Source organism: Cyanistes caeruleus, unplaced genomic scaffold (genome assembly GCF_971803275.1).
Source record: "Cyanistes caeruleus unplaced genomic scaffold, bCyaCae1.hap1.1 HAP1_SCAFFOLD_87, whole genome shotgun sequence".
Classification (NCBI taxonomy): domain Eukaryota; kingdom Metazoa; phylum Chordata; class Aves; order Passeriformes; family Paridae; genus Cyanistes; species Cyanistes caeruleus.
This window is the reverse complement of record NW_028255892.1, coordinates 437,031-461,628: the sequence shown is the minus strand read 5'-3', so window position 1 is coordinate 461,628 and position 24,598 is coordinate 437,031. Positions and strand designations below refer to the sequence as shown.

General features: G+C 51.6%; 2 protein-coding genes across 2 annotated transcripts in view; both read left to right on the top strand.

The window, feature by feature from the left end:
• Window positions 1-24,598, top strand: part of LOC147646666 (uncharacterized) — a 713,664-nt gene that overhangs the window by 325,579 nt on the left and 363,487 nt on the right. Inside the window, 1 exon segment of the mRNA XM_086873090.1 lies at window positions 4,436-5,018. Within this exon segment, the coding sequence (XP_086729216.1) occupies window positions 4,436-5,018 (583 nt within the window).
• LOC147646672 (serine/threonine-protein kinase PAK 3-like) lies at window positions 9,858-23,544 on the top strand. Its single transcript, XM_086873113.1, has 15 exons — window positions 9,858-10,145; window positions 11,808-11,845; window positions 12,289-12,420; window positions 13,903-14,037; window positions 14,310-14,651; window positions 15,098-15,187; window positions 15,587-15,761; window positions 17,241-17,304; window positions 18,001-18,049; window positions 18,428-18,540; window positions 19,133-19,250; window positions 19,915-20,014; window positions 20,479-20,675; window positions 22,025-22,162; window positions 23,279-23,544. The coding sequence occupies exons 1-15, from the start codon at window positions 10,067-10,069 to the stop codon at window positions 23,378-23,380; spliced, it is 1,872 nt and encodes a 623-aa protein (XP_086729239.1). The 5' UTR covers window positions 9,858-10,066; the 3' UTR covers window positions 23,381-23,544.

The following is a 24,598-nucleotide window of genomic DNA, read 5'->3' as shown; positions in this document are numbered from 1 at the left end:
AATCAGTTTATTTTTTTCATTTTGTTAAGTTCTGTTCTCTTCTTTATGTCCACTCAGTAAAATTGAGGCTATCTGGGGCTAAAGAAGTCATACAATGCTCAGGCCAGAACAAAGAATCCTCAGTCCAGCTCCTGCAGTTCCCTAATTATCCTAAGAATTGTTTCAGCTCCATTTTTGTCCTGGGAAACATTATTTCTCAGATTCCCTGAACTCTCTCTGAATCAATACACCACAAACCCTCAGTCAAAAATTGTTTCCAATATTTAACCATTTTCTCTGTCATTTGCCATTTCTTTTTTTTCAGCTACTCAAAGCTGCTTTTTTGCCTGAAAATGAAGCCATTTCACAGAGGCTTCCTCTACCTCTTCTCCTTGTTTTTCTGACTGGATCAAGTCATCCACATCCTGCATGAAGCCAGTCCCTGGGGGTGAGGTCAATTCCTTTGATATTTCCTGCAAGGCTTGCCCCAATCAGGCCGGTGCTTCCGTGCATCCCTGCAGAAGGACCGTCCATGTCTTGAGCATTTTCCCTTCTACCTCTTGTTGCCAGCCCAAGGCAGAATTGTGTTTGCATCCTCTGGAAGTGGGCAGATCCCCAGAAAGCATCTTTTGCATCAAGTTGTGAATGGCAGCAGTGTGAGGAGGGCACCTGGTTGAGGCTGGTGTAAGGATCTGAGAGTGTGGGGTGCCTCGGTTTCATCATCTCATTTCTTCTTCTTGGGTCCTGCAGCATTCTGTGGATTCCATTGGATTTCTTGTTTGGCAGGATAGGAGCATTCTAGGGAGCCATCCCTGGCTGCCCAAGCCGTGCCTTGAGCAGGACTCCCAGACAGGCTGTGAGCCCTTCCTTCCCTCCCTTGGAACAGGGGATTGCTTTTGGACACCTCTTGTCCTGGTTGCTTCAGGGAAATTTGGAGAGGCTCCATATCTAATTTTGCCAATTTCCCTGGGGCTGCCCACACTTGTGGGTTCACTTCAGCCTAGGCTCTGCCAGACATTTGATGCAGAGGTACAGCAGAACCAACCTCTGTATCCCCTTTGGCAATATTAATTTGCATTCCCAATTTAGCCATCAAATCCCATCCCAGTAAATTACAATCACAATTGTGAGCAAATAAAAATTCCTGCATTTTAAACCCATCCCCCACATCTGCTAATAGTGGCTGAATAAAACACACCCACTCATCTTTCCTACTTAGTGCCTTAATAGCTAAAATATTCCCTAGCACCTTTAGGTGTAAGATTCCGAGTGGATGGGGAGGCCCCTGTGTCCATCAGGAAAGGTCTCCTCTGGATCCAGAGCCACCCTGGATGTTCCCAAGGGCTGCAGTGTGGTGGGTCCCTGGTGGAATGGGAGCTGTGCCACCGCTAAGAATGCGTGTCCATCAAGGGCTGGACTTGCTGGTGCTGAGGGTGCTGCTGTCTGTGCTTGCAGTGTCCTTGTGCCCTGCAGCTGGAAGGCTGATTCCTTGCCAGGGGCTGTTTGGGTGGGCTGTGCCCTGGCCAGGAGGGCAATGCCTGTGCCAGGTGCTTGTGGCCGAGGGTGTCCCCTGGGTGCTGGGGCCCCCTTGGGCCCTGGGCTTGATCCCTCAGGGGCTGTAGGAACTGTGCCATGGCCTTTGCCTTCAGCTTGGCCTTTTGCTCATCCCTTGCTGCATTCAGCTGCTGAGCCTTTGTGAGCAAGTGCTGCAGGGGCTTCTTCTGTCGCTGCTGCAGCCCCCTCAGTGCCTGTGGGTGCCCATCCTGTGGCAGCTGCTGAGCTTTCTGCACAATCCTTCCTTTCTCCAGGGACCCAGCAGGAAATGCTTAAAAGATCATGTGGATCCTTGCAGGTCTAATCGCCATTTGTGAGCTGTTCCTTCCTCGTGCTGGCTGTGCTGAGGCTCCCCTCCCCAGCCCGTATCCCAGAGCCGGTCCCTGTCCTGCCGCAGTGTCCAAAGGCGGCCCCCCCGGCGGGCAGGGCCGGCAGCTCCACGGGGCCGGGCAGCGGCCGGGGCGTCCCGCAGCCTCCTGGGGGCCGGGGGCCACTGCCGGCCCTGCCCCGGGGGTGCTGGGCTCAGGCAGCGCCCGGCGCTGAGCCCCGGCTGCCCCACAGCCCCGGCCCGGCCCCACAGCTCCCCACAGGCCCCCAGCCCGTGCTCCCGGTGCCGCAGCTCTGCGCCCGCTCCTGCCGCTCCCAGCTCAGAGAAACCCCCTGAAATCCTCACCTCCTTGTTTTCCTGTCCTCCAAAACTGGGATACAAAGGATCTGAGTCAGCTGGCAAATCTGAGGATAAGACCCTTCTGAAAATCCTTCCAATCCTCAGTATTTTTCTCTTTTTCCTCTTTTATATAATCATTTTTCTTACCCCATGGATTCCTCCTGCTGCTTCTTGCCTTAAGCACATTCCTGCACACTCCCCTTCACCCAGTCCCTTCCCAGCACACCAACACCATCCATCCCCTGTTGTCTAAATCCCTTCTGGACTTCCCTTCTTGCCCCCCTGGGTGTCCATGTCCTTAATTCCCTCTGGGAGAATGTGCAAACGACCTCACCATGCTCCCCAGGGACCCTTGAGAGATATTTTGGGATCCTCATCCCTTTGGCTGGGACCCCATTGTGGCTTTCCCTTTTGTCCCCTCCCTGGGTGCCCTGCCATGTTCACTCCCCGAAGATGCCACTGTAGTCACTGCTGAGATTTTCAGTGCTCTCTCCCTGCCGACTCTTGAGAGCCGCCCTGATCCGTCCCTCGTCTGTCTCCTGCTCACTCTCGGGTACCCAATCAATGCCCGGTGCCGCCGCCAGCCGAGGGAGCCGATCCCCCAAACTGGGTGAGGCCCCTTCAGCTGCACTCACTGCCCGCCGGCCCGGACGGTGGAAGGAATTGCGGAGGAGCCCCAAGGTGTGTGGAAAAATTGACATCCCCAGAGGTTTCTGTCCACAAGGAAGACAGAGGAGTCCTGTAACAGTAATTTCATTCATAAAAATAGGGAGAGGCCATGGGACATTTCCTGTGGGGTCTCTCCAGTTGTTGGCAGACACAGCCTCCTTTTCATCCTAATTTTCTTGGTCACATCTCCCTCTCCCTTTCCCCACTGGCTGAAGTCCTGGAGAAGTACAGACTTCTCAATGCACCCCACTTCTGTATAGCTAACAATATTGATGGCTGTGTTAAGTCTTTGTTGTTCTTCTGGAAGTTGATGAATTTAGCAGGACCTTGGCTGAGCAGCAGTCTGTGTCATCAATTCATAACATTTTGTGCAGCTGATGGCTCCTCCTGTCACTTCCTTATGTCCACGTCCCTGGCCCTATGTGCAATGAGGTTGAGGGGATCAGTTTGTAAAGAGGCTTTGTTGTTGTTCCTTTGCTGGGGTTCCCCCGTTTTGGGGCCATCCCCCCTGGAGCAGGGTGTCCCCCCTTGGTGCAGGCGCAGGGCTCAGGCAGGGCTGAGCCAATCAGAGCGCGCGGCGCTGATGACTCATCAGTGTCCAGGCAGAGCCGCAGCTGCCAGCGTTCCCCAGCTGGAGCCCAGCTGCGCCCCTCCCCCCCGGGCCTTGGCGCCCCCCTGGAGGGGAATTTGGGGAGGTGGGAGGGGGGAGCGCCAAGGCCGGGCCCCCCCGCGCTGTGGTGGCGGGAGCGGCTGCAGTGGGGAGCGAGTGCGGGCGGAAGCGGCCGAGAGCCCAGCGCTGCCCCAGGCCGAGCTGGCCCAGCTGCATCCGTGCCCCTGCGGTGGGATGCTGTGGGACTGGGGGGGAAGAGGGAGGCGGCAGTGGGTGCTGGGCCTGGGGGCAGGAGGAGAAGGGAAGGAGAAGCAGGTTTGAAGAACAAAACGGTCGAAGGATTCACGTGGGAGGAGCAGGTGCAGGAGGAGGAGAAATAGTAGGAGGAAGAGGAGTGGGAGGAAGAGTAGGGCCACAGGAGGAGGTGGGAGAGAAGGAAGAGGAAGCAGGACAACGTTCCATTCTCCCTGTATGTGCAGTCCCAGGAGTGTTGCCCTGGAGGTGACTGGGGAGGGGATCCACGATTTTGATGGGACTGAATCTTGGTGTTTCTGAACTTTTTTGGGCTAAATATTGGTGCTTTGTTTTTTTGCAGGGGCTGAATCTTTGTATTCTGGAGGAGGTTTTTCCTGAATTTGGTGTTTGGGTAGTTTTTCATCATTGTTTTGATGTTTGGGCTGAATCTTGGTGCTTTGCTTTGTTACAGACACAAGATGCCCAATGACTTTCTGAGATGAACTTGGGCATGGAGGAACCCCCAGCCCAAGACGCTCTCCTCTCCTTTTCCTCCTAACCAGGAATTTTCATTCCCAAACTGTGTCCAGATGGAAGAGGAGGAGAAAAAGCCCCAGAGATCCTGCATGAGGAGGGGCTGGAAACCCAGTCCAGGGAGCTGCGAGGAGGGAAGATCCCCCCAGTGCCAGGAACACGGCCAGAGATCCAGCCGGAGCTCAGAGCTGGGGAAGAAGCCCCACAAGTGCTTGGAATGTGGGAAGGGCTTCAGAAAGAGATCCCACCTGATCAAGCACCAGAGGATCCACACTGGTGAAAAGCCCTATGGGTGTGGGGAATGTGGGAAGAGCTTCAGCCAGAGCTCCTACCTGAGGAATCACCAGAAGATCCACATGAGAGAACAACCCTATGAGTGTGGAATATGTGGGAAGTGTTTCAGAGATATCTCTGACCTGATGAGACACCAGGTGATCCACACGGGGGAACGGCCCTACACCTGCTTGGAATGTGGGAAGAGCTTTGGGTGGAGCTCTGACCTGAGAAAACACCAGCTCATCCACACTGGGGAGAGGCCCTACGAGTGTCCTCAGTGTGGGAAGAGGTTTCGGACCAGCTCCGATGTCCTCCAACATGAGCGGATTCACACAGACGAGAGGCCCTTCCGCTGCCCCGACTGCGGGAAGGGCTTCAAGGACAACTCCAACCTCACCGTCCACCGGCGCATCCACAGTGGGGAGAGGCCCTACGAGTGTCCCCAGTGTGGGAAGAGCTTCTCACAGAGCGCTCACTTGACCCAACACCAACGGAGTCACCAGTAAGGGAAGCCCTGTGAGTGCCCCGAGTGCGGGAAGAGCTTCGTGCGCTGCTCCAGCTCCATCCCCCATGGGAGGATGGGCGTTGGATGATCCCCAGTGACCCCCGTTGGGCAGAGCCCTGGTGATCCGTGGTCCTGGTGATGCGTGTTGGGAAGACACCTGGCTGGGAGGCTCCACATCTTCCTGGCTCCCTGTGGGCACCTGGATGAAAGCAGGGGAATGAAAATCTAACAGGATACAGAATGACAATGGGAATTGTTGACTTTCAATCCTCGAGAACCTTTTGCCTCAGGAGCTGTGTGGGCGGAGAAACGGCGGTAACACCATGCTTGGGGGATTCTGAGGGGAGCACACACACTCTGTGGGGGGGGAGGACACGACCCCCAGGATCCCCCTCACCTTCCTGCACAGGCAGAAGCCGAGCCCTGGTGCCAGGAAGACAAAGCCCAACACGGAGACTGCGATCCCCTTCAGCTTCTTGCTGTGGGCAGCATCTGTCATCATCCCTGGGGGGGTCTGCAGGGGTCAGGACCCTCAAATCGTCTCACAGACATCCCAGGCCATTCCAAGGACTCTCCCAGTGTCTCTCAGCCCATCCAGGACCCTCTGAAACCTTCTTTGGAGATAATAATATTAAAAAACTAAGAATTTTAGAAAAATAAGAGATATTAGTTAGAGATAGGCCTTGCTGGAACTAGTTAGAGTTAATGATTAATTGAGAAGCAAGATTTGAGATAATGAATCTCATGTAAAAAATTACTTTTCATTGTATGTTTGTTCAGCTGTGCTTATAATGAGAAAAGAGAAACTGATAAACGGGTTCAGGAAGATCACAGACCTTACATCTGGAAACCCATTTCAAAGTCACAAGGGAGGAAACTGGAGTTGTACCAAATGTCATTTGTAATGTCAACCATTGTAAAGGCAGAAAGGTCAGAGTGAGGAAAAGCGGTTTTCCTTCATCTGTTGATGACCCCTCCTCACCAAAACAAATCCCTCCTCAAATTAGGGAGCCAACCACACAGGCGTAATGACTTTTTAAAATCATTATTGTGCATTTTAATCCAAAGTGGGGAATGGGAGGTGTTACCATTGTGAATATGTATTCATATTTAGGATATTTAAGACTTTTGTAAATAAATAGACACTGGAATCTTTTGTCAACTTGCAGTGCGTATTAAGGGGTGACTCCTGCACTCGCCCAGTGCTGTGATTAAACATCCACTTTGTAACTTTAAACTGTTGGAGAGGTTTTTTGTCCATTAACAGATTGATGTTGATACTGGATCAATATTGCTATTTTGGTAAATCACTGCCAGTCTCTTCCCAGCCTCCCCAGGACCCAGCAGAGCCTCTCCTGTTCCTCTCAGGATCCCACAGCCCCCTCCCAATTTCCCCCCACTTCCCCAGGACCCCCAAACCCTCTCCCAGTCCCTTCCCAGCCCCACCAGGACTCATCAAGACTCCTCCCAGTCTCTTCCAGCACAACCAACCTCATCCCAATCCCTGTTTTCCAATCTCCTTCCAGCTCCTCCAGGCTCACTCAAATCCCTCCCTGTGACACCCAGCACCCCCAAACTCCCTCCCAGTTTCCACCAGGAACGCCAGAACCCCATCTCACCCTCCTCAGCATCCTTCAAACCCCTTCCCAGCCATTCTTGACCCCCAAACCCCTCTCCCAGTTTAAACCAGTCTGTCTCAAACTCCCTCCCAGTTCCTCCCAGCACACCCCAATCCCCCTCTGGGCCCCCCCAGTGCCTCCCCCGCTGCCCCCGGCGCTGTGGGGGCCGGGCCGTGCCCCAGTGCCGGCTCAGGGGGTGCTCCAGGCTGCCGTGCTCCACCTGGCAGCTGGAGCTGAGCCCGCATTGCCGGGGGCGGTTTCCAGCAGCACCAGGAGCTGCTGGCTCCAGTCCCCGCTGGGGAGCAAGGCAGTGGCCAGCACGTGGCCCGAGAGCTGCTGCTGGCCCTGGGAGCAGCTCAGCTGGATGTGGGCAGGGGAGAAATCCATCAGGGAGCAGAGCAGGCGGCCGGGGCCGGGCTGGGAGCTGGAGGGCACCAGCGAGATGGACACACTGGGATGGGCACTGGGAGAGATGGGAGAGGAGTGGTGTGGCATTGAGAGGGACTGGGAATGGACTGGCAGGGACTGGGATGGCACTGAAAGAGATGAGAGTGGATACTGGGACACTGGATGAGGGCGTGGAGGTCTGGGAGTGAAGTGAGAATGAATTAGGAATAGACTGGGAATGGCTAAAAAGGAGTGGGCGGGACTGTGGTGTCAATGGGAGGGACTGTGGTGGCACTGGGAGAGACTGTGGTGGCACTGGGCGGGACTGTGGTGGCACTGGGAGGGACTGTGGTGGCACTGGGAGGGACTGGGAATGAAGTGCGCGGCACTGGGAGGCCGAGTCCAGCGCGGGGCTCTCGGCTCTGTGGATCTGCCCGGCAACTGATGAGTCATCAGAGAGACGCGCTCTGATTGGCTGAGGGCGGCAGATCCACGGAGGGGCGAGATGGACAGGCGGGGTCACTGGGAGTGACTGGGATGGACTGGGAGAGGCTGGGATGGACTGGGAGAGGCTGGGATGGACTGGGAGAGCCACGGGAGCCATTGGGAGGGACAAGGGGCCCCGGGGATGGGCACAAGGAAGGCTGAGGGCACTGGGGTGATTCCCAGGGAGGTTTGGAGGGACACGGCCGGGCCCCTCTCTGTGCCCCGCGAGCAGCGGCCCAGACAGAAAAGTTCAGGAGCGGGAGGAGGTGTTTCTCAAGATTGATTTTAATCCTCATTCTCCTGGTCTGATTTGCTCAGTCCTAAGTTCAGTCCATTTCCCCAGGTCGGGCTGTTGTGCCCCCGATGGTGATCCCTGAGTGACCTCTCCCTGCCCTTGTCCCGACCCACGAGGACTTGGATTTGTTTCAGTTCAGTGGAATTCATGGTGATTTGGGAGGAGCTGGAGCAAAGCAGCTGAAAAGCACAGTGGGCTTGACATGGACTGAACCCGGGCAGGAGTTGGGGCTGCCTCGAGTGAGCTCTCACAGTGTGAACCTTCATGGGGTCTTTCTAAGGGAATTTTGTTGAAGTTTGACATTCTTTATTAAAAAGCAGAATCACAAGGGGAGCTCTGCTTTAAGCTTGAAATGTGGGGATCAACGTGGGCACTGGGACTTCCGTAACCTCAAGATGTTCCTTGATCCTGGACACTTTAGCTTTGGCAATCTGAAGCCCTTCAGCAGCAATGTCTCTGCCACCCCCTGGTTTCTGGCTCAGACCCAGCTCGCAGCTTGGACAAGGTCTGGGCTTTGTCCTCTTGATCTTCGGGAGCCTCCTGGGAAGCACCAGCCCTCCCCAGCCCACCCTTGGGAGCACTTTTTCTTTTCTCTCTGCTGACGATTTTATCCCCAAAACTGCCATGGGAACGTTGTATCCAAGCTCATCCTCCAGTGCTGCACTTTCCTCCTGTGAATTCCCTGTGCAGGGAATGTGTCTGTGCTTTTCCCTGCTCTGTTCACTGACAAACAACCCTGAGCCTGTGGGACTGTCAGAGCTCCTTCCTGCAATGAAATCAGGTTGTGTTTCTCATGGCATGTTCTGGAGGAGCTTTTCTTGGTGTGTCTTGTGCTGCTGGAAATGACACAAGAGCCAGGAGGGAACAGAAGCTGCTGCTGCCCGTTGGCTCAGGGCCAGGAAACCAAGTTGTGCTCCCGGGCAGTTGGGCCCTGCTGGAAGCAGAGCCGCGTTTCCCTTGAGCAGCTCAAGCTTGTGACAGCTCCAAACAGGAAAACTCAGCAGAAAACTCTTCCTCCAAACTCAGCTGCTTTCCCTCCTGCAGCTGTTTGGGAAAGAGCCTCAAAGCACAGACTCTGCTGGGAGCCATTGGTGCATTTCCTCCCTCCCGGCAGCAGCAGCTCCTGAGCCCTTCACGGGCTCCTGGCCCTTCGCAAACCCTTCAGCTCCCTTGGAACTCTCAGCAGTCACTAACATGTGCATTTCTTTCATATTTAAACTGCATTTAAACTTCTCTTTTTCTCTCCTCTCTATCTTTTTAATCTCCTCTTTATCTCCTTTAATCCTGTCAGCACCAGTAGGATGGGGATGGAGTCTTGGGGTGGGTGTGCGATGAACTGAGGATCCAGCAGAGAAGGGCAAGGCAGAGGGGAGAGGACTCAGCCAACCCTTCTCCTGCTCTCTCCTCCCCCAGGCTCCAGCTAAAGCAAGTCAGACTGGAAAGGATCCCACAAATGCTGTGTTCTCCTCCCTCTGAGCTTGGCTGGGGATCCTCAGCTTCAGCCTGGTGCAGTGATGGCTTAGATTCGCTAATTTGAGATTTTTGGCTAATGCACTAAATTGAAGAGGTTTATTATTACTTAATCACCTTTCACCTTTGCCAAGTTCTGCTGCACTGTGTCTGCTTTTCACCCAATACACTGCTAGCTCACCTACACACATGTGCTTCTTAGGATAATATTTAGATTCATAGCTTACTCTATAAAATCATACAATTACAGTTGAAATCTCTCCACCATCTCACTCAATGCAGTTTTTTATTTACTTCTGGCATATTCTTACTTGCAGCTATAGGAACATAAGCTTATGAATTCTCAACTAAACGTCTGTGAACCTTTAGCATTGCATGAACCCAAGCTCCTTCCAAGGCTGTAAATCAAACCCTTCAGTATCTGTGGAAGTTTCTGTCTTTCCATTTCCCACAGCCCACCAAAGGATTTGTGACCCTTTGTGACAGAGGAGAAGCTCCCAGGCAATTTTGTGTTTGCTGTAGGGAAGGTTGGGTTGCTCTGCATCAATTCCCAGAGCAGCGCAGAGCATTGGCTTTGTGATGTCAGGGCATGGATGCCACCTTGTCGTGGTGACATCCCAAGGTTGCCTTGGTGCACGGAAGGCCTCAGGGTCAGAGCAGCTCTTGGGCTTGCTCAGTGCAGGAGCATCCTCCTGCTTGAGGCGTTTGTCAGTGGGCAGCTGCACACTGACAGGAGCCTTGTTTGTTCTTGTGGTGGAGCAGAGTGTGCAAACTGGCAAAAATGATTGAGCAGCTCGCTGCTGCCGTTTGCACCATTTATGTCATCGGATATTCCGGCTATTACCTCACCAACCTGGCACGTAAGTAGAGGTTTTCCCTGGCTGGAACCTGAGCTGGCTTTTGTAGGTCTCCCTGCTCTTTCTTAGTGACCGGGTTGCTATTGAAACATAAAGACCATGAGGATGCCCCTGGTTTGGTAAAGCTGCTGTCAACACCTTCAGCAAAACACGGGGTGTCTGTAGCCAGGGGGCTGCGGGCAGCATTTGCAGGGCTTCTGTTCCCTCCACGGGAGAGCCTGTGGCAGCAGAGTCTGTCATTTCCTCACTTTGCTGGCTCAATCTCTTGGGGTGACTTTACTTTTAAGATAGCTCTGAGAGCTGGGGAAGTTGAAACTGCTGGAGGCTGATGGGAGTTTTTTCTCCTGACTAATTCCTGGCCATGGGTGAGAATTGGCAGCGGTTTTAACTATTGAGAAGTGAGATCAACCTGTGAACACCACCTGAAGATGTGAGGCCGGGAATTTCTTGCTCTCTTTGGTTTCTGGCTTCTGACGAGGTCACAGGGCTCTGTCTCGGCCTCCTCCCCCCCTCCAGGCCAGACAAGGCTGCAGAGGGCGGGGTGGGGGGAGAAACGGAGCCTGCCAGCCTGACTTGGTTTGCAGTTTCTGCCACTGACCTGAAACCTGACACCATCAACATCTGCAGCTTTAGCAAGATTTTAACTCTTTTACTACCTGCATGAGACATGCAGATTAATCCTTTTTTTCCAGAGAGAGAGAGAGAGGGAGTGATCAACCATCAACCCATCAAAGAGAGTGAAGAAAAAAATTAAATTGAGAGGGGGAAGAGAAATAAGGAGATGCTTTATTAAGCTGAAATATTTTTCTGTTAAAGCTATGGAGATGGACAGTAGTGTTCTGAAAAAAACTCCTCTAATTCATGACAGAGTATATTGGGAGGAATGGAGTGTTTCCAAGTGTGGATTTTGAGCAAATGATGAAGTAGTTGTGACACTGTGAGATGCTGGAACAGAGGGGGAGAAGTAACAGTTGAAGATTTGTGGCTTTTAAGAAGCAAAAAGAAAACTTCTGTTTCCAGGAGGGCTCAGAAAAACAGATAAAGAGAACTTTTGCCTTTGAATAACTCATTCATAAAAATGACATCCCTGGACTCATGACCCATAACACACCTCAGAGTGATGGGAAATGGGAGGAGACAACTGATGGCAGATTTCTGGGCAGCTGGCATCAGAGAAATAGAAAGCTATGAAGAAAGATAGTTTTCATGTGAAAAACTCCATAGATAGCAGAAGAAGACTTCTGTTTCTCTACAAAGACTGATGAAAAGACTCCAGCAGGAATTGGGACTGTTGTAAACACCAAAGTTCCAAAGTTTTTTGTCTCTATGTTGTCATGTAAACAAGGGAATGGTTGGGTAGTGGGGGAGAAAAGGGTTGTTCTGGAAGTTTTATTCTGGTTTCTTATTCTTGTAGTTTTTGTAAATAAACTTTCTTTATTCCATTTAAGTTTTAAGCCTGTTTTGCTCTTGTTCTAATCCATATCTCACAGGAAGAAATAAGTAAGTTTTCTAGTGATTTTTTAGTTGCTGTTTTAAACCACACCAGTCAAGCAGGACACCTTTGAAAATGCAGACTGGGAGATCTTTTCAGATGCTGCTCTAAATAGGCCACGGTTCTCTCCAGTTTTCTCAAAGAATTTGGTTCATTTTCCTTGTCCACTGCAGGTCATCTGAGCCGTGTGTTCAGAGGTGCCGATCCTGAGGTGAGTCAGAAAGGAACATTTGATGCTCCTGGTGTTTCAGAATTGTGCAGGGAACTGTGAGCTTGGCCTGTGGCAGTAGAGTGCAGAGGGCCAGCTGGGTGGGCTGAAAGAAGATCGATTTCCATGTTTACAACAGCAATAGCAAAGGCATTGTTGGCTATTTCCTAATTTTCCATTGCAGAGCTTTAAAAGAACTCAAAGCTCAGATTTGCAGAGAGAACGTTGATTGCTGATAGTAGCCAGGGTGAACTCTCTAATTCAGAACTATTTGCAGCCTGGCTGAATTAACCCATTTTGATTTACTTGGAGAGACTTAGAATCCCATTGCTATCAAAGCTGATGATTTGTGCTTGGTAGAGCTGGTTGTAGAAATAGAGCTGAATAGAAATAAGGTTCTAAATGATAGGGAGCTGCCTGTCCCTAACTCCACCATCTGTCCACAGAGCCCAGAAGCAAGAGCAGACTCTGCTGTGGCTCCCTCTGCTCCTGGAGAAGAGGCCAAAGAGGAGCAAAATGAGCAAAAGGAGCACGAGCCTCCAGCTGTGGTCACAGCCCAGCCTGACCATGCCCAGACAGTAAGTGCCAGTGCTGGGTGCTGCTGTCTTTAGTGCAAGGCAGAGCTGCAAGTTTCTGAGCAGCCAGCACTTGCTGTTGCTGGCTGAGGATGCTGAGTGCTGGAGTCCTGCCAGCACCCAGCCATTCCCCCATCCCGTGGCAGCTGGAAATTGGGCTTTGAGCCGTCGTGCTGAGGCCCCAAAGCGCTGCTGCCTGCGGGTGAGCAGCTGGCTGCTTGGCTCAGGGAAGCTCTGTCTCTTGGCTTCTGCCAAGCCATGGCCAAGGGCTCACACGGCATTTCTGGGGCTCACAGGGCTTGGTTTGTTTGCTGTCCCTTTTTGGAAACCTCAGGATGACCTGGAGAAGTGTTCTGCAGTTTTCTGGAGTAATTCTTCACTTCTGCAGAGTCTTTTAGGCCACCTGTCTTTTGGCTTTTGATAAGCTGCAAGGAGATGATTGTGTTGTCCATGCAGCTGTGGCCGGCCATTCTTGTCCTGTGTGGCCAAAGAAACAAACTGTGTAGTTCTGAACCCTTCTTCTGAGGCAAAATCCACAAGTGGCAAGTTTCTCTTGATACGTTTTGTGGTGAAGTCTGCAGCTTTGGAAACTGCATTGGAGCCTAGTGTGGGGGCAAAGCTGCAAGTCCTTGAGTGCTGTCTTGTGTTGCTAAGAACCCCTTTAGAGATGGTTGTTTTTTCTCCTCAGAGCTGTTTTCCTCCTCCTGCCTCTTCTGTCCTGACACTCCCTGTTTAACCTATAAATTTCAGCCTGTCCTAGTGAGGTGGGACAATTCCATGGTTTAGGTGGTTTTTGCTGACTTTGGTCATACATGTATTACATGACCCATGGCTTCCTTCATTGGCATCCCTAGGGGTGTGTCAATTAATTTGTTGGTGGGGCCTTTTGAGGATCTCTGTCAGTGCCACTCAGAATTCTCAGCTGACAAAAGAGGGAGGAGAAACACCTTGGTCCTCTTCCATATCCTGAGGTGGCCATAGAGGCTCTCTGACCTGCAGCAGAGGATCCAATTGCACACATCCTTGTCTCCTGAATGAGCAGGATTTCTAACAAGAGTGTAGATGTCAGAAGGGCAGGAGTGGCAGGGCAGGCCTGAAAAGAACATGAACTCCAGCAGTGTCTCTCCCAAGGGCTGAGCTCACCCAGGAAGCCCCTGCAGAGCCAGGATGGAGCTGTGGGACAGGGCTGGCTGTCAGTCACTATGGAGAGACAAGCAGGACACAGCAGAAGGGGAGGGAGGCCCTTGAGAAATGCCACACATTTCCTGTCAGCTGCCCAAGAGTCTGTTGGAGATTCAGTGCCAGATGGGCCCTGATTGCACTGCCAGGGTCACTTTGGAATCTGTGCTTCCCCATGGGCAGAGAACAAGGCAGGAGAGCAGCAGCACAGAGCTTTGGGAACGTGGGAGCCCATCAGCCTTTGAGTCTTGGCCCACAAATGTTGGATGAGAAGTTGAAGCCCATCTTCTCTTGCTTTCTCTGCAGGTCCATCCAGAGAAAGAGCAGGAGCAGATTGTTTTATCAGGACGGCCGTGCCAGCCTGAGGGAGAGCTGTTCCCAGCCCAAGAGCAGGAAGAGCAGCTGGGGCAGCAGGTGGAAGAGCCACTGGAGAATGGCCAGGTAAGGCTGACTCAGCAGGGGACAGAGTGAAGGGCAGGAAGAGGGGCATAAAACGCAGCTCTTGGGACTGAGCAGGCCACGAGTGCCAGAGGCCCTGAAAGCAAAGAGCCTCTGCAGAGATCAGCAGCGGGACAGGAGGTTACAGTGGAAGCAGAGGTGGGTAGGGAAGCAGAAAGAAGTGACTGAATGAGTGTGATTTTGAGGCTGAAACTGAGGAAGAAGCTGAGCCTGATGGCAGCTCCCAGGCACTTGCTCTCCATTTGTGTGTACAGAACATCGAGGCAGAGCCCCAGGCAGAGCTGCCCGAAGCTCCGAGGGCCATCACGGCAGTGAAGAGGAGGCCTGAGGAAGACAGAAGCGTCGAAGAGGAGATGAATCTCCCCTGGCAGAGAGGAAATCAAGAAAACCAGGTGAGTGAAAGTGTGGCAGACACTCCACTCATGGAAATTCCTCTCTGTCATTCTTCACAGGCCTCTAATGAGGAGCTTCTGGCAGAGCTGCAGGAAACTGAGGCTAGGATCAGGGCAAGGGAGGAGAGGCTGGAGGAAGAAAGAAGAATAATCGAAGAGAAATTCCATCTCCTCGCTCAGCAGCAAGAGGCTCTAGAAAATCGAGTGAGTGAAAGAGCGATAGGCACAGCAGTCACTGCAGTCTGGTGCTTTCTGCCCTTCTTGCCTTTCCTCTGCAGAGCAGCAGGGGGCTGGGCTGATGCCTCTCAGTGCCATCCTGCTGTAGTGTCTATCCCAGCTGCTTGGAAGGACATTTCCTGCTGTGCTCAATCTCAGCTGCTGCCCTGGACAGTGGCACCAGTCATTTGCCCCTTTTGCCAGCACTCATCTCAAGGGATTCCTGCTGGCCTGCTCCTGCTCTCCTTGTTTCTTCAGGGCTTTTTGCAAGTGAACACAGTCCCCCAGACAGATTTGGAATACAAGCTGCAAGCTGTCTGTATGCCTTGGTGAATCTGCTGCTGTCCTGCTCTTTCCCTTTGCTCACAGTCAATGAGCCTTGGCACACAGGGACAAGCTGTGGTCTCTGACTGCTTTGTTCTCTTTGACTTGAGGTGGACGTGTTGATATCTCACCTGGCAGCCTGCGAAGGCTTCCAGCAAATGCCGGCTGATGAAGAGCCCCAAGGTCGGCGGCAGGCACAGGTACTGTCCCAAGCACAAGTGCTGCAGGCTGAGCACCTTCTGAAGATGGTGCAGGAAAAGAGGACTGAGGGGGAGGAGCTCCAACATTAGAACAAGGAGCTGCAAATGTGTCTGCAGCCCTTGGAGGGGGAAAGGGATCCTTGGGAGGAAGTGCAATGGTCGTTGTTGCAGTCATCCTTCAGAAAATCCAGGAAAATGGAATATGAAACTGGCCATCAACTTGATTAAAACCAACCTTGGGTTTTGACCATTTGGTTCCAGAAGCGGGCATCCAAAAAATCCAGTTGATGAGCTTTGCATGTGGCTAACAGCAACTTCCTAAGGGCTTGCATTTGAAAAGGGAACTCGGGGTAATCTCTGCCAGCCAGCTTTCTGACACAAACTCCTTTCTTCTCGCAGATCTACACAGGCTCTTCCATTCAATCTGCTGCAGCAGCAGCAGCAGCAGCAGCATCTAAAGGAGCCTTTGTTCCCCAAGCTGAGCAGTGGATCCTGGGCAGTTTGTCCATTTCCAGCAGTGACACATCTGCTGCTCAGCTCCAGGAGAGCCAGGGAGACTTCGTGGAGCAACTGAGTACGTCTGGTGTATTTCTTGTCTGAGGGACAGTGTATTGTGTGCACGTGCCAGCAGAGCTGTAGCAAATGATCCTCCTCACTTTGGTGTCCCAAAGACATTTAGGACTCCCCACAGGAACTACTGTGCTCTGAGGCAGCGAGAGAGTGCTCTGGCTGCTCCTGCTGCCTCTGAGGGCAGCTTGGACTGGCTCGGCTTTGCCTGGCATTCCCTTGCCACTAAAGGCAGAAGCAGGAATTGTTCTTGGATCAGCAGAAGGCTGTGGCCCAGCAAATGATCTATGCAAGTCCTGTGTGCTAGTGGCCAAACTGAACAGAATATTTGATTCCTAAATTCTCCTTAGACTCCAGACTTCCCACCTGTCGTCAGAACCAAAAGACTTCAGAGATATTAATTGGATTTGGGGTTTTGTCTTTTTGTTGTGGTTCTGTTTTTAGTTTTCAGTTTCTATACTTTTTGGTTTCAGATTTGGTGGTTTTTGGTAGAGTTTGTTTTTTCTCCATCCTGAAAGAGCTGTTCTGCCCCATGTGTCTTACTGCTGTCATTTTTAGGACTGTATTTATTGCCTCTACTACATCTACAAGGTTTTTATGAGAATGCTATATTTTTGTCAGTGAGGACTCCTTTGAAAGAACATCAGGTGACAGCAGAAACAGAGAGCAAGAGATGTTTTCATTGGGCCCACAATGAAGAAACAGATATTTGTATAACAATCTGTCATTAATATCCTAGTTTTATTCTTATAAAGATGTGTCCAAGAGACACATCCACATGGTGTGATCAGATAAAACAACACTGCAGGCATTTCTCAGGAGCGAGCCTGCAGCCCCTGTGCTGTGTATTCCTCAGATCCATGGCACTTTTTCATACCTGATTCCCAGCCATTCCCATGACTCTTAGAATCCTACCTATTGGCCCAAGCCCTGCTCAGATCAGTCTCTGGGAAAACACATCAAGCCCTTTGTGATTCTGCAGCACAACCCATTTAATCTGCTTCTTGCCCATAACAGCTGCCAGTGCTGTGCTCTCAGAAAAGACCTGGTGGGGCTGAGAAAAGATCCCAGCTGATTTGGTGTCTACCTTCACCTGCTGGGACACAAAAGGGCCTTGATCTGCACCTGGCTGTGTCTGATCTCCAAGGCAATGCTGTTGTGTCCTGAACGGGGGCCACAGCTTGTCAGGGGCTCAGGCTGGCTGTGTCTTCTTGCCATTGCTTGTCAGTGCTCATGCTTGGCCTTTGCCAGCCTTGTGCTGTGCCCTGCTGTGCTCTCTGCGCTTCATTTCCTTCCAAGGACTGGACAAAATCAGTCTCTCTGCTGCCCATTTGTACTGCACAACTGCCTGTCTTGTTGCTGCTGTGCTTGCTGCCCAGCTGACCACAGAGGGTTCAGAGCCCCAGACAGCGGGGCTGCCTTTGGCATCTCCTGCAAGTTCGGATCTCTGCCTGAGAGTCAGCATCTTGCATTTTGTTTCCCTCAGGGAGAATGGTGAACAAGGAAAATCCCATCACAAAATACATAGAACTGGAAAGTCTTGGCAGCGGGTGAGTCCAACCACAGTCACTTCTACACAGCCACGGGCCAGGTGTTTCCCTGGGAGAATATCCATCAAGTGGGAAGTCAGACAAGTTGTCCACATGTTTAGACAGCGGGCTTAGTCTGCCCCATCTCTCAGTACTGGCCAGAATTTGTCAAGTGTGCTCAGAAGGCATTGTCAAAGACATCTCCATGCTGCCAAGGTCTTGCCTGCAGCAAGGAACACAACCTGGTAAATCTGCTTGTCTCTCAAGTGTGGGACAGCTCAGGATTCATTTCCTTCGCATTTTTGGATGTCTCCAAATCATCTGGCCACACTAATGAAAGGAGAAGAATCTTGCTTGCCTGAAAGCACAACCTACCCCCAATGAGAGCTGTCAGATAACAGTTCTCAGGAACATTTCTCTCCAAGAGTTTGCTAAAGGAAATACTCCGTGCTCAGGATTAGAATTGCACAGTTTAGAAGCTGACACCCGAGATGAAGGAATAAGCTGCCTTTTGGAGCTGAGGCAGTAAATCCCAAGGCTTCAGGAACAGGCCCAGTGCCCAGGCACTTGAGGGGAAAATGCATCATCTGCCTTCTGGCAGACCCCTCCTGCAACCTGCAGCTTTTAGGCATTTACAGCAGAGCTCTCCTGTCTGGACTGGCTTCCACTGCAAGATCTAAATGGCTTCTCCTTTCTTTGCTGCTGTTTTGTTTCTAGGGGTTTTGGAGAGGTTTCCAGAGCACTTGACATTGCAACAGGAGGAGAGGTAAATGTCAACAGCCCCTGCAGCCTCTGCTGCTCTCCAGGCCTTTCCCCACTGCTGACAGCTGTGGCTGGAGCTTTGAGTAGAGCTGTGCTGAAAAGGCACAAGAAGCACAGACTGGAGCCAGCCTGCAAATTGCACTTGGAACAGGCTTTGTGGACAAGGCAAATCCTCAGTGGCCACATGTCCTGTAACTGACCCCCAAGGGAGCAGAGAAATGGGCTGTTGGAATGTCACTTCCTAATTACTCCAATGATGAGGTCTAATCACAAGGCACTTTGGCACAGCTTGGCTGTGCCATTCCAAAATCACTTGCTCCATGTGGGTTGTGGTCTCATGCTACCAATTTTCTCAAATTACTCCTTTTCAATGTCATTTGAGGTGGCCATAAAGAAAATAAATGTGCAAGGAGTGAGTAGGAAGATACTAACCATGAATGAAATCAGGATCATGGAGAGTAATAGGAGTCCCAGGATCGTGAATTACTTAGCCAGGTGAGTGGTCACGGTCCTATCCCTTGAATGTTTCTTTACATACTACAAGCATGAGAGCTTAAAACCCCACTTTGGTCAGTGGCAGGAAATAGAGTTGTTAATGATTATTTCTCTACTTATCTCCAATGGATGGGAAGAGACTGCATTTTGTGTGCATGAATCCACCCTGGCAAATGCAGACTGAAAATTGTTCAAAAACCTGCATCAGCCCTATCTTAAGAATTCAATACCTTGTAAGTTCATTGCCTCCACAGTTCTTTGGGCTTGAGTTTTTCAAGTTTCTTAAATGCTGATGAACCATCCAAGAGAGGATTGCCCTTGCATTGTTGCCCCTCTTTCCCATTGCTGTGCATGCCAGGAAGACTAGGTGCTTATTTCCAGAAATGCCATGCGTGACAGGTTTTTTATCTGGGCTCTTCCTAAACTGCCTTTCTCCTTGAGACAGCACAGACTGCAAACACTGCACAGCCTAGAGGCAATGTCTATGCCTTTTCTTCTGCCCTTGTCTCTAAGGGACCCAGAAACAAGACTCAAGCAAAAAACCAACCTAGCCGTGCATGTTCACCTGCATGGCCTTGTTTCCTTTTTTCAGCTACCTTGTGCATGAGGAACTCTGGCTGGTGATGGAGTACATGGACGGAGGCACTCTGAGAGATCTCATCGACGAGATTCAAATGTCTGAAGGAGAGATTGCAGCTGTCAGTCGGGAGGTCAGGGATCCCATCTGTGCTTCCAAGGCCTTGAGCTGCATTGTCTGGGAAACAGGGGCTCAGAACGGGAGGGATTTCATGGGCCAGGCTTGGTTTCTGTGCTGCTGCTCAGCTATGGGCAAGCAAAAGCATCTCAAGGGAACTGTCTGCCAGTGCCCCTACACTCCCTGGACTCACTTCCTGTCCACTTATCCCCTGCTCTTGTATTATAGCTCTGTCTCTCAGATTGGCATTTGCACTTCTCCACCTTGCCTAGCTAAACTTTGGCCTGTCTGCACTACATTCCTTGTCTCTAAAGCAAAGGTGTGGTGGCAGGATTTGAAACAAACAGGAAAGAAAAAAAGAGACTAATTTCTTTTATTCCTCAGCTGAAAAGGATAGCAGTGCAGCCCAATAGCTATTTGCTACTGAGCACATGCACTGCAGCTGCCGTCACCCTGGCTGCTTTGCAGGGGACAGTCTACAACAGCAGTTTCTGGTGCTCTTTCAAAAGCTGACATGCCTTTCCTCCTGTGGGAGCAGCAGGCTCTTGCTCTCAATGGCGCTGTGTTCTGCCATTCCTCCCCATTCCCCTGCAAAGGGAACCTTCCACAGCTGTTTCCTTTCTTGTGCGATGAACTCACAGCACTACTTTTTGCCCCCCTGGTTCTGTTTTCTCTCTCAGTGCCTGCAAGGACTGGATTTTCTTCACTCCAACCACGTGATCCATCGAGATGTCAAGAGCAACAACATCCTTCTCAGAACCGACGGCTCTGTCAAGCTGGGTCAGTGTATTCTTGCTCAGCTTCAGCCTTCCAGGAATGGGGGCTGTGGGGCTGCTTTCAGTGACTGCCAGCTCCCCAAAAATGCTGCTGCTGGCAGTGCAGGGGTCCCCCCTGCTGTGGGCTGAAGGCACAGTTGCAGGGTGCACACAGCTATGACAAGGAACCACAAGCAGCCAAGAGTGCTATTGCTCTGTGTGTGTCTGTGTGTGTTCCTTCCAGAGGGAGGGAGCTGCAATCTAAACCTTCAGGGGAACAAAAGGCACTGCTGGAGGAAGTGTAAAAAATGGGGGGATGTTTGAAGTAGAAAATTCATATTTCCTTGGCTAAAGCCCTAAGGAAAGAGAGCAGGGAGTGTTGTCCAGGAAATTCAACTGCACATTCTCAAACTTCCACTGGGGAATTCTCTGGCTTGGTTTCCTAATTGAGAGTATGAAAATTAAAAGAGTATTTTGCTTTCTCCTCAGCTGATTTTGGCCTTTCTGCTCAGCTCACCCCTGAGCAAAATCAGCGGTGCTCGGTGACCGGGACTCCTTGGTGGATGGCACCTGAAGTGGTGAAGCGTCAACCATATGGCCCCAAAGTGGACGTGTGGTCTTTTGGAATTGTGGCAATTGAAATGGCCGAACAAAAAACTCCTTATGACAGTTTCACTGCTCAATCGGTAAGGAGCAAATACTCTCTGATCCCGCTGTCTTTCTCACCTGTCCCGTGTTCTCTGCTCACTGCACAAAATCCCATGGCCATCTGCTGGAAGTACTTCCACCAAGGCCCCTTCTACAAATGGCCCTGCAGCACATCAGCATCTGCTGGAGCTTTGGTTGCAGCACTGGGGGAACTCAAGCCTTACTTCGCCCAAACCATCTCCATTCTCAGGCAGCATTTTGCTTTGCCTTAGAAGTCGTTCCAGCTCTTGTGGCTGTGTAGATGGCCCCAAGAATAGGAAACAAGCATCTCAGAGCTGGTGTTATCTTTCCAGAAATGAAGCAAAGAAACTCAAAGCAAACCAAGTTTCAAAAACAGTGCTTTTGAGAGAAGAGGTGCAGCCCCATTCTTCTCACAGGGAAACTTGCCTGAAACCTGGAGATGAGGCTGTAAAGCCAGAGTCTCTTCTGCTTCTTGTGCAGTGCTGCTGAGACACTCAGTGACCACCTTCTTTCCTAACCCAAGCCACTTTCTCCATATCACCAAGCTGGAGCCTGGTGACGGGGAGAGCCTGCCAAAACCTCCTGTTTGTTTCCTGGCACTTTCTGGGATGGGCACAGTGTTAATGCATTGACTTGAGAATCCAACGAGCACAGGGTTACCACAGGGATGACACTTCTGATTTCACCATGAATATTTTCCTTTTGCCACCTAAGGGAACCTGAAATTTTCAGAGTGCTGAGAGACAGAGCTGCAGGTGGCTCCTGTGTGCCCAAACAGGCATTTTCAACCCAATACATTTGTGGAGGCATCTTAATGTGTCTGTGTTGAAAATGAGATTCCAAAGGTTTGTTTCCTTCCCTGAGGAACACCTGCTGCATTTCCTTTCTTTTCTCCCAATTACCATCATTTTCAAGAACAGGACAAAAAGCCTGATGAGTTTTGTTTTATGGCAGCTGTGCTTAAGGGACCAACAAGCACTGCAGAGATTCTTTTCTTATAAGAATCCTTGGAATAGTAGAGTTAGTTAGAATAGCAAAATCCCTCTTCCAAAAAGGCTGCCAAGCTGCTGGGAATCCTCCGAGAAGGAAACATGTATTTGCTGATGTAGTTGCCACTAACTAGAGCAGGCAATGAAATCAGCTGCCAAGGCAAGATCTGCTGGATGTTGGCAAAGCTGTGGCTTTGGGGCTTGGGTTTTTTCATGATACAGGAAAGTCATCATCCAAATGCTACAGGAAAGTCATGTCTGCCTCTCTGCCAGGGCAAAAACTGCCACTGCAGAGTGGAGCTGGAACAATGGGCTCTGGGAGAGCAGTTCCAGATGGGAAAGAAGCAGGTGGAGCCTTGTGTTTCCTTTTTCCCCAGGCTAAATTCCACATAGCCACAGAAGGGACCCCACAGCTGCGGCAGCCCGAGCAATTCTCGCCTTTGCTGCGTGACTTCCTGAGCTGCTGCCTGCAGAAAGGCGAGGCGCAGCGCTGGTCTGCCAAGGAGCTGCTGCAGGTAAAATGCCAAAAGGGCTGCAGGTGAAACAGCGTCCCAGGGATGGGCTCCTCCTCCACTGAAATCCAAGGCATCAGATGAGCCCCCATCCTCCTCACTTCCAACCTTGGTGCTGTTCAGCTGACAGTGGGGAGCAATCCTAGACTGGGCTGGGCTGGCAGGGAGTGCTGGGTTTTAGCGCTGGCTAAAATCACCAGGACACTTACTCATTTCTTGCTGGGAGCTATGGATTAGGAGAAGGGCAAAACAGGCTTCAAACTTCAAAGGAATAACAAATTTTATTATCAGGCCCACAAGAATAAGAAAGGTCTCACCTGTGCAATGAAAGGGTTCAATCTCACCCAGGTCATGGCAGTCACGGTGTTGGATTTCAGGCTGTGCTGGGCCCCTCTCTCTGCCCGGGAGCCGCTGGGAGGGGAGGCTCGGCCTGGAGCCGTCGCTGCACGCTGGGGAGAGGGTTTAGTGTGGGCAAGATGTCAGCAGCCGTGGCCTGGCCCAGCCTGGGGCCGGGGTCCCGCAGCCTCCATCCCCCGCCCGGGAGCCGCTGGGCTCTGGCCCGGCCTCCCCCAGGAGCACAGGCCGTGGGCGAGCAGGGCCGGCCTCACCAGAGCTCCGTTACCTTCGGGCTCCGGAAGCAAAGAGGGCCAGTGCCCGGGCTGGTGGTTTTCAAAATGTGCATCATCACAGAGGCACATCTCATTTCTAAATGGTGCAAAATGTTGTCAGTTCTCAGAACTAGCCAGCCATTGGCCTGTCTCAGGCACAGAGGAAGCTCCCAGCAGCTTCTCTCAAAGAAATCACTTCCGCGCGGGGTTTCTTACTTCTTTCCCTAAATGTCAATTCATCTCAAACTAACACACAGGGATATGGAAAGGTCATCTAGTCTGTGTCCTGCAATGAGCAGAGACATCTTTATAGAGATCAGGATACTCACACCTCAGATATTTCCAGGGGTGGGCCACCTACCAGCTCTTGGGGCAACCTGTGCCACTCTTGCCCCATGCTCCTGACCTACTCTGACTCAATCCCCTTTTCATTTAAAAAGCATTCCCCTGCCTTTGAAGCTCTTAGCTTGGAAAATCATGCTTTCTTCTTGTTTTCATTTCCTTTCTGCAGCATCAATTTATAACATCGGCCATGCCTGGGTCCAGCCTGGCACCTCTCATCGTTGCAGTAAAGAAGTGGAAGGAGGAGGCAGGAATGCAACAATTGATTTAGAACTGTCTTCTCCATGACCAATTTAGAGTAGGATTATAGAGTAGGATTGCAGAGTAGGATTGTAGAGTAGGATTATAGAGTAGGATTGTAGTGCAGGATGGTAGTGTAGGTTTGTAGTGTAGGATTGTAGAGTAGGATTTTAAATAAAATTTCTAAAATCTCAACTCCTTTGGAACATTTCTCTCCTTCTGACCCTGTGAGAAAGCTCAACATTTCCTCCTGAATTGTCAGTTTTTTCTTAGAGGTGGAAAGTGACATTGATGGCTTCTTTGGTACAGTTTGTAAGGGGGGAAGGCTCCTCTTCATTCATCCTCTCCAGACCACACTGCCTTTGGAATATGGCCAACTGGACAAGTTTTGCCCAGCTGTGCCATTTCTATTTGAGGCAGAAACAGCAATGGCATTTGCAGGAAAAACCAAAGGAGGAGCGGTGCAACGCAAACATCCTGTGCAGATGCAGGCTGTGCAGATGTGACTCGAGAGTATTTGGGTTCCTGCCACTTGGATTTGTATCCCTAAGAGAAATCTCTTTGGCTGGAGGAGAGTCTGGCTGAAGAGAGAAAGCACAAAGAGCAGTGAGGGTGCTGTGCAAGGTCTCCTGTGGTGCAGAGCTGTGAGCGACTGTGAGGTGAGAGCGGGCCCGGCCTCGGCCAGGCTGGAGCCCCAGCAGAGCCCTGGCAGAGCCCGGAGAAGCCTGAGCCTCGGCACAGGCAGGCTGGAAGGAGGCCCTTGGAGCTGCAAGAGGCAGCAGCCTGGCCCTGGCTGCCTCTTGCTGACCCCAGGCAAATCCTCCACTCTCAGAGCCAAGCTGGCAGCTGGCTGCTCCTGAGGGGAAGCGGCGCCGTGCTGGGCACAGCACACACTGGTGCCGTGGGCTGTCTGGAGTCTGCACAGGAGGAGAGAAAGGCAAAGAGCAGCCCAGGGCTGCTGCCCTGCCTGACCATTGCTGCTCTTCTGCCGCCTGCCCTGGAACTGCTGGCAATGGTCAGCAGTGTGTGCAGCACTCTGGGCACAGGGGGAGGGAGCCGGGCTGCTCCGCAGGCTCCAGCACAGGGCAGTGTCCTTCAGGCACGGCATTTCTGCCAGGGGAACCGAGGCCAGCGTGAGGCACTGACAGCAAGTCAGGGCACATCTGCAGGAGCCAGTGCCTCACACAGCTCTGGGACCAAGCGCCTGCAATCCTGGAGCTCTGCACTGAGCCACAGCAAAGGTGTGAAA

Excerpts from the sequence above, each read along its gene's own strand:
- LOC147646672 (XM_086873113.1), top strand. The coding sequence starts at position 10,067 with ATGATTGAGCAGCTCGCTGCTGCCGTTTGCACCATTTATGTCATCGGA. Across the intron at positions 15,188-15,586 it reads AAGGTCGGCGGCAGGCACAG|ATCTACACAGGCTCTTCCAT; the intron begins GTACTGTCCCAA and ends TTCTTCTCGCAG. Across the intron at positions 15,762-17,240 it reads AGACTTCGTGGAGCAACTGA|GGAGAATGGTGAACAAGGAA; the intron begins GTACGTCTGGTG and ends TGTTTCCCTCAG.